At 36.0% G+C, this 13,017-nt stretch overlaps 1 protein-coding gene and 1 pseudogene across 1 annotated transcript; one reads left to right on the top strand and one right to left on the bottom strand.

The window, feature by feature from the left end:
- Positions 1 to 2,600: 2,600 nt before the first annotated feature.
- On the top strand, positions 2,601 to 3,943 carry LOC119506291 (annotated as a pseudogene).
- A 617-nt stretch (positions 3,944 to 4,560) lies between these two features.
- LOC119506496 (olfactory receptor 2AJ1-like) lies at positions 4,561 to 5,502 on the bottom strand. Its single transcript, XM_037799542.1, has one exon. The coding sequence runs from the start codon at positions 5,500 to 5,502 to the stop codon at positions 4,561 to 4,563; it is 942 nt and encodes a 313-aa protein (XP_037655470.1).
- Positions 5,503 to 13,017: the final 7,515 nt, after the last annotated feature.

Here is a 13,017-nt window from a genome sequence, read left to right as displayed (position 1 = left end):
AGGGCTGCTTCCTCAGGGGAGGTGATTACAGGATTAGCATGCACTGAAGGGTTAATCTCTTTAGGTGGGGGTTGGATGGCAGGCTCCTTAGGGCAGACTGGAGGTGGGGAAGCTGTTTTCTCAGGACAGCCCTCTATAGGTAAATCTAACAATGACTCAGCAGAATCCAGGGTTTCAATGTCCTCACTGCCATTATTATCAATCCATATGTCCCCATTCCAAGTTTCTGGATCCCATTCTTTTCCAATCAATGCCTTTACTTTAACAGCAGACACCCTGAGAGGTTGAGATTTTAGTTTACATTGTAAATCTGCTATTCACACAATGAAAGTTTGCATCTGGTTTTCAGCAACTTCCAGTCTGTGGGCACAGAAAATAAGATTTTCTTTCAGGGCACACATAGAAACCTTCACCTCAGTCATACGTCATTTAAGTTTTGAATTTGAGGCCTTTAGTTCATTCCTTTCTCTTATAACTTTATCCAAAGTATCTAAGAGCAGCCAGCCAACATCATTATTCCTCTTAATACTGCAAAACTCTGTGAAGGTGTCAAAAACACTGTCACCCAGTGCCTTGCTTTGTACTAGAGTATGATTAGGAGAATCAAACAATGCTATTTTGTGTATCTCCTTTGCCAACTCATGCCATGGACTGTCAGTGCCCTCTTGATTATTGTAAATAGAGTCATTAGTACCTTTGAATCTAAACAGAGTAGAAAACAAATTGTAAAAGCCCATTTTAAGATTCTGTTTCTCAAGAACCACTCCCGGTACCAAGTTGTATTAGTTAGGGTTCTCCAGGGAAACAATCAATGAGAGGTGTCTCTGAGTATCAGATCTGTAAAAGTGTCTCACACAACTGTGGGTATGCATGAGTCCCAATTCTGTAGAGCAGTCAGCAAACTGTCAACTCCAAGGAAGATGTCTGATGAACTTCTCAGGAAATGAACCAACAACTTCGATGAACTCCTCAGGAAATGAACTGGGATCTTCGATGAATGCATTCAATGATCTCCTCAGGAAATGAACTGGCAACTTCGACGAACTCCTCAGGAAATGCTTCACTGGGCAGCTGAAGAAGAAGTGAAGGTCCTCTATCTGTCTCGCTTATAAGTCTTCAACTGAATAATTGGATTAAATCCAGCCAATTGCATTCTCTCATTGTGGAAGACATGACCTTTGGTGAGTCACCAATCACAGCTGCAGTCAATTGACTGATGATTTAATAAACCAGCCTGTTGGTTTGTTAACCAGCCACAAGCATCCTCACAGCAATTGTTAGGCCAGTGCTTGCTTGACCAGACAGCTGGGTACTATCACCTGGCCAAGTTGACACATGAACCTAACCACCACACTAGACCTATGCTTTTCCCTACCCCTTTCCCTACCCCAAACCCAAACCCTAACCCTAACATTATCCTTATCCCTAACCCTAATCCTAAATTTAACCATGGTACCATCAAGGGAAAAGACGCTTTCAGAAAGGCTTCAGTCTGGGCAGCCTGTGGGGTTGAGGGGTGGGGATCTGGCTGGGCCATGTGGGGTGAGTGGTGGGTGTGCTCTTCCCACAGGGGGCCTGATGTGGGAATGTGAAGCTCAGAGGGGGAAGAGCCCATTTTCCCTAACTTTAACACTAAACCTAAAGCTAACTGTAAGCATAAAAATAACTGTAACCCTATCCATATTCCTATCACATCCCTAAGCCTAACCCTAACCGTTACCCTTCCCCTAACCCTAATCCTAAACTTAACCCGATCCCTAACCATTACCCTGGAACCAGCACAGGAAACAATGCTTATGAAGAGGTTTCTGTCTGGGCAGCATGTGGGGTTTGGTTCAGGGATCTGGCTGGAACATGAGGGGTGGGGTGTGGGTGTGTTCTTCCCAGGAGGCCCGCTGTGGGCATGCAAAACTGGGCTGTGGAAAGCATGATTAAAGTAACCCTAAACCTAACCATAACCATAACTCTAACTCTAGCTCTAAGCCTCACCCTAACCCTATTCCTAACCATAAACCTAACCCCAGCACTATTCCTATCCCTATATATCCCTATAATGAAACCTAAATGTAACACAAAACCTATCCCTACTCCTATATCTATCCCTATCCCTATCTCTAACCCTAAATTTAAACTTAACCCAAACCCTAACGCTAAAACTTATCCTAAACTTATGCCTATCCATAACCCTAACCCTAACCCTATATCCTAACCCTAAGCCTAACCCTAACCCTAACCATAACTGCGGCAGCATAACAGGAGACATTTCAGGAGAATTTTCAGTCTTGGCAGCTTGTGGGGTTGGGGTTGGGGCAGGGATCTAGCTGGACCAAGTTGGGTAGGGGCATGGGTTCTCTTTTCTGTGTGGGAGGTAGGGGTAGGTGTGGGGGGGCAGTGTGGACTGTGGCACCTTCTCAGGGCCTGCCCGCTCTGCCCCTGTGCTCACAGAATATTTCCACTGCTGCACCAAAGGCACAAATCTTGTTGTTCAGAGAGTTTTGGAATTCCTGGAGAATTGCCTTCATGAAAAGCTGGAAATAATTTCTTGATATTCCATCCTTAGTTTTCTGTTTTGTTGTGTTTCAGAGGAACATCAAGAAACCATGAACAACTTCAGTAATGAAGAGTTTGCATTTCCTTGATGGAGGCTTTACTGTCAAGAACATTCTGAATCCAAAAACTAATAAAATATCTTCTTCTGACCATAAGGGTACTGTCTATGTTGTGGACTTTGGAGACATTCTAAAGAAACATCTAATAGGGTTAAAAGGTCTTCCTTGTGTCACTCCCTTCTATGCCTTCAAATGTAATGACAGCAGAGCCATAGTGATGACCCTGGTTGCCATTGGGACAGCATTTGACTGTACTATTGCAAGACTGAAATACAGTTGGTGCAGAGCCTTGGGGTGCCTCTTGAGTGGGTAATCTATGCAAACCCTTGTAATCAAGTGTCCCAAATTAAGTATGTGGCCAAAAATGGAGTTGAGATGATGATGTTTGACAGCGAGAGTGAGTTGATGAAAGTGGCCAGGTCACATCTGAAGGCAAGGTTGATTTTGCAGACTGCCACTGATGACATCAAAGCAGTCTATTGCCTCAGTGTTAAATTTGGAGCCACACTCAAATCTAGCAGGTTTCCTTTGGAATATTGAAGTCATTGCAGCTTCCATGTTGGAAGAAGTTGTACTAATCCTGAAAACTTCTTGCAGGCAATCTTAGATGCCTGCTATGCCTTTTACATGGGAGTTGAGGTTGGTTTCAGGATGTATCTGCTTGACATTAGTGGTGGCTTTCCTGGATCTGAGGATGTGAAGTTTAAATTTGAAGAGATCACCAGTGTAATCAATCCAGCATTAGACAAGTATTTTCCATCAGACTCTGGAATGAAAGTCACAGCTGAGCCAGAAAGATATGGTGTTGCATCAGCTTTCACTCTTGCAGTGAATGTCATTGCCAAAAAAACTTATATTAAAGGAACAGACAGGCTCTGGTGATGAAGATGAATCCAGTGAACAAAACTTTATGTATTACATAAGTGATGGAGTTCATGGGTCATTTAATTTCATCATCTATGATCATGCACACATAAAGTCTCTTCTGCAAGAGCCCAAAACCAGATGAGAAGTACTATTCATCAAGCATGCAGGGACTGACATGTGATGGCCTGGATCAAATCATGGCGTGCTCTGACCTGCTAGAAATACATATGAGTGACTGGATGCTGTTTAAGAACATGAGCTGCTTCAACTTTCAACAGCTTCCAGAGGCCCATGATCCACCATGTGATGTCTCAGCCAAAATGGCAGCTCATGCAGCAAATCAAGAACCATGATTACCATCCAAATTAGAGGAGCAGGATGTCAGCATCCTGCCTGTGTCTTGTGCTTGGGAAAGTGGAATGAAATGTCACCCAGCAACTTGTTCTTTAGCTAGTATTCATGTGTAAATGCCATTTTTGTAGCTATTAACTGTGAGTTTGGCTTCAATTAAGGGATTTGGGGAGACCATTTAACTTAATTACTGCTAGATTTGAAATGTCTTTGTATGGGTGGGATTGGCACAGACGCCAACCTGGAAGACTGGAAGACAACCTGGAGGATCTGGAAGACTGGGAGATGGGGTCAAAATTATCTGTGTTCTTATGGAAACTACTTGATTATTTGTTTTATATGCAGTTTTATTCACTTTCAAACATGTTTCTAAAGGGTGCCTCTCAGCTGTTGAGCAAGCATTTGTAGCCTGTATAATGGCAGAATGGGCCAAAAGCTCCATGTGGTGACTTGTTTAAAAATAAAGTATATTGAAATAAAAAAAAAAAAAACAGGAAAAAAAGAAAAAAGAATCACAGAAGGGGCAATGAATTTTCAGAGATGTGCAGGTAAGAAACCAACAAATAGGATAAATTTATAGATCACAATTTCAAAATAGCCACTTCTTTTCACACTTGGGCAAACCTTAAATTTGCAGTTATTAACAAAATTCTAATTTCTTTCTAAGGGCAATAGAATAATGGGTTGCCTCCAGGTATGAAAATAGAACACACATTTATAACATTTTGCATATTTACTTTTTATGTAGAAAATTATATTTAAGCATATTTTTCATTGCCAGTAAAATATCTTTATTCCTAAAGCTGTAGATTAGAGGGTTGATTGTGGGTGTGAGGATGGTATAGAATATCGCCAAGAATTTATCCTGACCTGGAGTGTGGTAGTATTTAGGTCTCATATACGTGAAAATAAATGGCCCATAGTACATTATGACCACAATCATGTGGAAGGAACAGGTAGAAAATGACTTTTTCCTTGCCTCTGATGATTTCATTTGTAAGACAGTGTGGAGAACTTGGACATAAGAAGCTGATATCAAGGAGAAAGGGATCAGCAGGAAGATGATACCACTTACATAAGCTCCTTGTTCATAGTGTGATGTGTCTATGCAGGACAACTTCAACATGGCTGGTATTTCACAGAAAAAGTGATCAATGGCTCTAGAACCACAGAAGGGGAAGTGGAGTACATAAGCTGTGTGAACTGTGGAGTTGATGGTCCCAACGAGCCAGGACCCTCCAGCCATGAGAACACTGACATGCTCATTCATAAGAATCGGATAACGCAGTGGGTGACAGATGGCTGCATAGCGGTCGTAGGACATGGCTGCCAGGAGGAGGCACTCACCACCCAGGAGAGTGAGGGACAGAAATATCTGGAAGCCACAGCCAGCAAATGAGATCATTTTCCTGCCTGACAGAAAGTCACTGATCATTTTGGGAACAATGTTGGAAATATGTAAGATATCCATGAAAGAGAGATGGCTGAGCAGGAAATACATAGGAGTATGGAGATGTATGTCTTTGTGGATAAGTAGGAGCAAGACTGTATTTTCTGTTATAGTTGTAATAAAAATCAGAAATGTAAAGGAAAAGAAGATCAGACTTGTGTGGGAAGAAGAGAATAGTCCCAAGAGGATGAAGTCACTGCTGAAAGTGTGATTCACATATCCCATCACAAATCTCCCAGTTTACCTAAAAGGAAAAAAATAAGTAAATAGATGAATAGAAAAGGAAGAAAAAGGTCTGTAAAATCTAGGCTTATTATATATATCCATAGAACTAAATGATAGCTAGAAATGCATATATCATAATCAAATCAAGGGACTATCAACCACCTATGACTTGGGCATGTTTTACAAGATAAGCACTTATTTGTTTAATTAATGGTATTTAGAATGAGTGGGGTGTTGAATCCTTATAATCTAAAAATGTTAATTACATATTCTTGTCTGTGACTGTTTTGCTAATATATCGTCTTCTCAGTGAAGCCTACCTAGAACATCCTTAAAATCACAATATTTTGCTCCCACCCAAACTAACTCAATCCTCTTTGCTCTTTTTAGATTTTCATGAATCAATTTTCAATTTCTGGCATATGAAAAAAATTATGGTATGTCTCTTTATTTTTTATTGTCTTTCTCACACATCAGAAAATAATTTCATGATGGAAGATTTTTGTTTCTTTCACTGCTCTAAACAAGTGCCTAGAAATGTGCCTGGCATGTAGAAGTTGGTCAATAATATTCATTGAATACATGAATGGATTGTGGAACTTGATTTCCCCATGATTTATTTTCATTTAGATTAAGATGGTAGAAGATGAAAAGTGCTATTTCTAAGACTTTCAAAAATAATAACTAATTAAATACTCAACAAATCTTAGTTTAGCCTGTTTTGTAAAATTTGAAACATACTTATATTTTAATTTAAAATATGAATATTTATATAGTCAAAATTAACAATTCATGTTTAACAATGCAATTTAGTTTTGCCTGTTTTTTTTAATTTACAGACATTAGGTAATAATCTACTAATTTTAAGCTTATGGGATCATAGGTGTTAGAAATACTATTTATCATTACTTGTATATTTGTTACTTAAGTACTGACTTTATAATTGTCTGTGTACTTTCTGCATGTAAAAAATCCCACAATATAAATAAATAAATGTACAAATACATACACATGCATACATATGTACACACACTTATATATTAATGTAATATTTTAAAACACCAATTGAGATTTCTAGCTTTCAGTAAATTCTAAGATCATCAAAAGCTAACAGCAAATATAAAAGTTTTTTTTCTGTCTTATTAACAAAGTATAAGTTTTAATAAAATGAACTGTGATTTCATTTTGGTGATATATTTTAATATTCAAAGTGGAAATCATCACTGATGGAATGAATGATTTTTTTCTGAATTTTACTTTTGTGAATGATGTTGGAATTTTTCATTATAAATCCCGTAATCCTATTTTTGCCACCTATAATATTAACTATTCTTTGTTATGATTTTAAGAATTTTTATATTTTAGCAAATTTATCAGGTTTGCAAATATGTACATGTATAACTAGGCCCTTGTTACCTTGACTGGTTTGACCAAACTACTCATTAAGATTTGATGTTCAAGTAAGGGCTGAAATGTTTACCATGAGCTGGTTGACCATAGTAAATTTCCAAGATCAATGAATACTATTGAGAACTCAATTTCAGTAGTGTTCATACATATGTGCATCCACAGTTGTTGGCTTTCCCCTCTCTCCAGAATCATTCTCCTTCCAATTTTTCTTTTTTCACTTTCTTTACTATAGTTATTTTTATTCCAAAGTTAAGACTCCATGTTTAGTGTCAAGAAGCAGGCACAGTAATCTCTTTACTCCGACTCCTAACTGCATAGCAGAGTTCTGTGTCCTTTGTTTGCTCCCATTACACACTTGTTAAAAGAATGATATTCTTATTTTTCTATATCCTCTCATATAAATATGTTTCCAGGGATACATGAAACCTTCTTTTCCCTGTATATCTTATTTTGAGTTGCACTTTTAGAGTTTCCATGCTGTCCACACAGTAATAGCTACATTATGTCTTCAGAAATTGGAAGCACTCTATAGTTTAGCTCTTAATTCCATCATCTCACTTCTACCACCTTCTCCCAATTACCATGATAGCACGTGAAGTTTCTACAATTCTTTTTTATAACTCTTTGCCAATTCCATCTCTCAGAAATTTGTAAAATATTCCAAGAATGTGGGAATGACAGTTGAAGTCACACCTGCTATGACATGCTTTTGGATTTTGATGGAAAACTATAGTTGAACTCAGAAAAGTATGCTCTAGTGTGAGCTTGCTAATTCTAAATCAAAACATGTAGAAAGCATGTCTCACATATTAAGTGCCATGTTCCACACATATGAAACTCTTTTTGAGAGTAAAGTCTCTTTTTCTCCAAACTATCTCCTAAAGTATCCCGTTTAATTATTCTAAATGTTGGAGAAGAGAAGCAACAAGCAGTTATAAAACAAACACCTTTTATAAACTTGGAGGCTAATCACAGGACATGCTCTTCTATGACCATAATTCTTAAGTGTTTCAGAATATTTGCATCTAAGATTTTTAAAAAAATCATAATGTATATTTTATGAATCTGTTTCTCTATATATACATAAAATATTTATAACTTGAAAGAAGGAGTGATTGAGTACATTCAATTTTGTCCATGTGAACTGTCTCCGTATAAACTGAGCTTAAATTGGACACTTTCTTTTAGGGCAACAAATAATATGGTTATCAAGAAAGGAATAAAAATAGAATGGTTGTGAATCAGGTAGCTCATTTAATGTTAAGAATAAAAATGTAAATAAAAGACCACAGTTATATTTTACACATGTCACACTCGCTTCATATATTAAACTCATCAGATTAAAGTTATGCTTGTGCCAGATTGAACACATCAAAAAAGTCTTCATTCACAAACAAGATATTTGGCTCCTTAAATTAATCAGGCCAATGAATTCAAACATTTTGCCAAGTAGCAAATTTATGATTTTGATGGTTGCACTATATAAGGCAAAATTTGTTTATTCAAATTAGTTAATTAGACCATTGTTAACTTGTTACTGTTAAAATTGGAAATTGAATTCTTAATGCTTTGAAGTCATTTCACAGGTATAGACAGAGATGGGTCCTAGTGTTTCCCCTCTAGGAGACTGAAATCATATCATACTTCTACTCATTGATTCCAGTGCATCAAGAAGTTCATATTTTATGTATACAAGGATTCTCAAATGTACTACTTCTCCATTAATTTTGAAAAAACTTGATTCAAATTATATAATTTATTTTCATTTCTGTATTACATTTGTCATTGTTCAGATAAAACATTCAGAATATTTCCTTAAATTTGTCATTAATTGGAGGTCCATGATTCTCTAAATTAAAATTATTACACATTCTTGTGTCAAACTATCAATTTAACTTTACATTATTTCTTTAAAGTTTTGAAGATAAAATAAACAAAAGTCAAAAATATCAAATCAGTTCTGCCCAAAGAAATATTTGTTTTGAAAATATGAAAATCAGAGAGAAATTAAGTTTAATTTGCACGTTTATTTTATACTATATTTGAATGATATTTTATTTTGGAACTTTCCTATAAATCTATAATGTCAATTGACTACTTGATTTAATAACCATGAACTCTATCATAAAAACTTGAAATGTCAGTCTTACTGGGTTGATGACCAACTGAGTCAAAATAATTGGCTGTTAGAATGAAATTTCTTTGGAATGGCAGAGTCCAATAATGAATTGTCTATGTATGAAAATAATAAAATCATTATTTTATTTTAAGCACTTGATAAGGGATATTGATATATTGCATGTAGAATAGAAGCTACTTAGCTGAGAATTGAGTATGTTCTTGGCTTAAATAATGTTCCAAAAATAGAAATATAAAGCAATATATTTTGTATTGCTTTAAAAAGAGAGTAACAAGGTAACTTAATGAAAATACAATCCTGGAAACATATTCCATTTTACCTCAATTTCATCTCTATACAAAATACGCAACAAACTTAAAATTACATCTGAAATGAAAATCTATTAAATAGGGAAAATTTTTCCCCGTGGGGTCATTTTAAAGATTAAATGAGATACATTATGTACATATTAAGTATGAAAATCATAGGAATTTAATTTAATTTAATTTAATTTATAGTTATGACATTCACATACTACTACAGTTAACCATAAATTTCAAAAACTGAGAAACATTAAATAATACACACACAATACACCAATACACCACTTACACACATATTCTCACATAAACAAATACAGAACAAAACCTGGCACATGTTCAATATTCAATAACAAAACTTTTTGTTTTTATTAATAATAGGTCAGTATTTCTATTATTATGGTATTACTATTATCATTATTACATATTTAAATGTGTAGTTATTCTGTTACATACCTGAGAGAGAGAGAGAATGATAGAGATGGGGGAAAAGGCAGAGAGACAGAGACACAAAAAAGAATGAATGAGTAAAATATTCAGTATCAAATAGGTCATGAAAATAAAGCAGAGTTCAATTAAAATAGATTAATCAGAAATATATTTTTATCAGTGCCTGTTAAATCGTTCCATGCAGCTGCCTGAGGGATAAATGGACTCAGCATATTGAATGAGAATGTTAGGGATAGGTTTCTCACACATACATACACACAGGTGTGTGAAAGAACAAAGTATGGCAGGTGTGAAGGGAGAGGGCAAATCATGTGATGTATTCTACTCATTCTGAAATCTAGCTGTTCAATCATTTGCTGTTTCAATTAACCATCTTTTGTCATTCTGTCTTTTAAGGGCGGTGCATCATACTCCTGAGAATTTTTGCAGGGTGACCACACATCTGCCCTGGGATGTCACCACCCCAATTAGGAGGAATCCTGCACTAAGTGTGTCTCAGTGACATCAAATTTATCATGTTCAATGCTGAACTGAACTGCCCAGGTGACTCCACAATCTCAGTGAATAGTAAAACCATGTACAATTGTTCATGTCAGAAATCAGTGAATCATCTTTGACTTTGTACACCTGCCTCTTTCCAGGTACAAGCTTCCTATGTAGTCCGTCTACATAAATGCATCTCATGAGTTATTCACTCTCTTCTACTGGACCACATGGGCCCTGGTGGTTCTGAAGCATCCATTCTTCTCTTCTCTCTCCAGTGGACAGAACAAGAATAGACAGTGCCTCTCATAAAGTCACATAGTCTTCCTTGTAGCTGTGGATTATGGCTAATTGACTAAATTTTGACACTGACATTAGAACAGTGGTAGAGACTGGAGGCACACATACTTGTTACCCCCTGCACCCTGCTATGTAGCATATGGACCCATAATGTGGCCCTGCATTTCACTAAGCCCCAAGTTAGATGACTATTACTTATGGCAGAACCTAAATCTCTCATAAAATGCACATACTAAGGGCAAATGATTAACATTTTTTGTTTTTTGTTTTTTGTTTTTTTTTGAAAAAAAAATCACTGCCTTTCTGGAGGAAATTAAAAGCAAGTACTGAAATGATTCTAAAAAGCTGGGTAGGGAGATCTGTTACGTGGTTGGTAGCTTCTTAATTTGAAGCCTGCTGTACCACACAAGGGGAACTATGTGGCGACTGAGACCATGGTGTTAGACACAAGAAAAAGTTCAAAATATCAGGAATGGTTTTGCCACTTTCAACAATGTGCATCAAGAAAGAGATAAAGTCAACCTACAGTTAACCAAGAAGATGAAATACAGTTTTCTTGACAAAATATTTCTCTGCTTGGAGCATAAAATTAAAAGAAAATCACCTTGTGTTTCATAATTAGGAACTTTGCAGGGTTGACAATGACAGCTGTTCTGCATGAAGTATGTAGTAGAGGTAGAATGTCAGCCTTACAAGTAGATGAATTCATAGCTGAAAATTTATCAAGAACTTTTTACAAAGAATCAATCTAAATATCTTCTTGCCCAAGGCAATTGTTGCAAATGTCCTCCCCAGAGTCATCTGTGATGATATTGGGAGCAGTCAATTGAAATTTGGATTAGAAACTCTACCTTCCAGGTTTTTGTGGCTGAAGTCATTTGCTAATTTGTGAAGGATAAATACTGCTGAAGAACACCTATACTTGGTCAATACCACTGTGAATTTAAATAATTCCCTAGACCACTGAATCTGTGTTAGCAGGAATTAGAATACACATTCAGTTCCTATTACTATTCATGCAGGTAAACAGGATTATGGTCAGAAAAGAAGATGCACAAAGGAAAGGGTCAAGATCAGATGAGCACATGGACATAGGGAATTCCATCAGAAGGTAAAACAAAGGACCAAAAACACATTCTATCATGCAACTCCACTTAGCAGATAACATTCTTGTTTTGCCTCAATCAAAAGTCTTTGGAGAATTGTTTTACAAATGCAGAAAATTGCAGCTGTATGTTTAATAGTCTAGTTAGCTGCTTTGTGACATTTAGATTACTTCTCAGATTTTTTTTTAGCCAAATTAATGTAAACAATATCACAGAGCCTCTAACTTTTATATATTCGGATGTATTTTCTAAAGCAGAAGTAAAATTATGTATCAATATTTATTATTGTTTTTATTACTTTTACACTACTTCTAATAATTTTAAAATGGGGTTTCATTCATATAACTGAACTGCCATTATTAATTTCTTGCTTCAATGCCTTCATTCCTGAAAATGTAAATATTTAAAAGGCATTTAATGATTTTCAAATTTCTGATTCACTTTAGGAGTCTGTATATACAGAATTATTTGAAAATTTTATATATCTCATTATAAAATTCATTGAATCAATATATTAATAAATAATAATTCATCACGTTCAAATTAGTTGATCTGGGAAATGAAAAGGCAGAAGATCAGTCTGTGGTAAGTGTTTTCCATCCATAACACTTCTTTTAGATTACAGATCTGTGGGGCTATCACTCCAGTATATTTTCTTCAAAATGCTTGGCATTCACTTTTATAAGATAGAAATTAAAAGTATTGTAATATTTCAATGATAACTCAAGTAATTTCCTGCCTCAAATTTCTCCCATATGAAAACATTTTTTTCTTATTCCAGATCATTTTTTTCTGAAACACATTTCAGATTCTGCATAGTCTCTACTGAGTTACATTTTTCAGATTTTTAACCAAATTCCATAAAATCCCCCTACCTTTACTTGTCATGTTCCAGTGAAAGTTGACCATCTATATTTACATAACTTTGTATTTCTTGCACCTTTGCCTTAATTCCACATCGATCTTCCCCATGATGTCTAAAGGCTTAAAATCTTCCATTTTTCCAGTATTTATCTGTAAGATTCTCCCACCATGGAGCCATTCTTGCTCTTTTTAGGGCTGAGGACCCTTTCTTTCAGACTCTGGAAACTAAATCAGGGCATCATGTTTAATCTTGCACTTAATGGTTCATGTTTCAATGTACTTTACCACTCCCAGTAAAGGATTTCACAGAAAGATGTACCCTATTCCACCCCTAACTTAAACTCTGCATCCCTACAAGAACTGACAATAGTGTCTTAAAACCTCATCTCTCACCACTATTGCTTTGACCTGTTACATGCCAAGGAGGACATTCATTCCATTTCCTTGTACATCTAACACACAG

The sequence above is a fragment of the Choloepus didactylus genome, chromosome 11, assembly GCF_015220235.1.
Source record: "Choloepus didactylus isolate mChoDid1 chromosome 11, mChoDid1.pri, whole genome shotgun sequence".
NCBI lineage: Eukaryota > Metazoa > Chordata > Mammalia > Pilosa > Megalonychidae > Choloepus > Choloepus didactylus.
The sequence above is the reverse complement of the archived record's forward strand: the minus strand, read 5'-3'. Positions and strand labels throughout refer to the sequence as shown.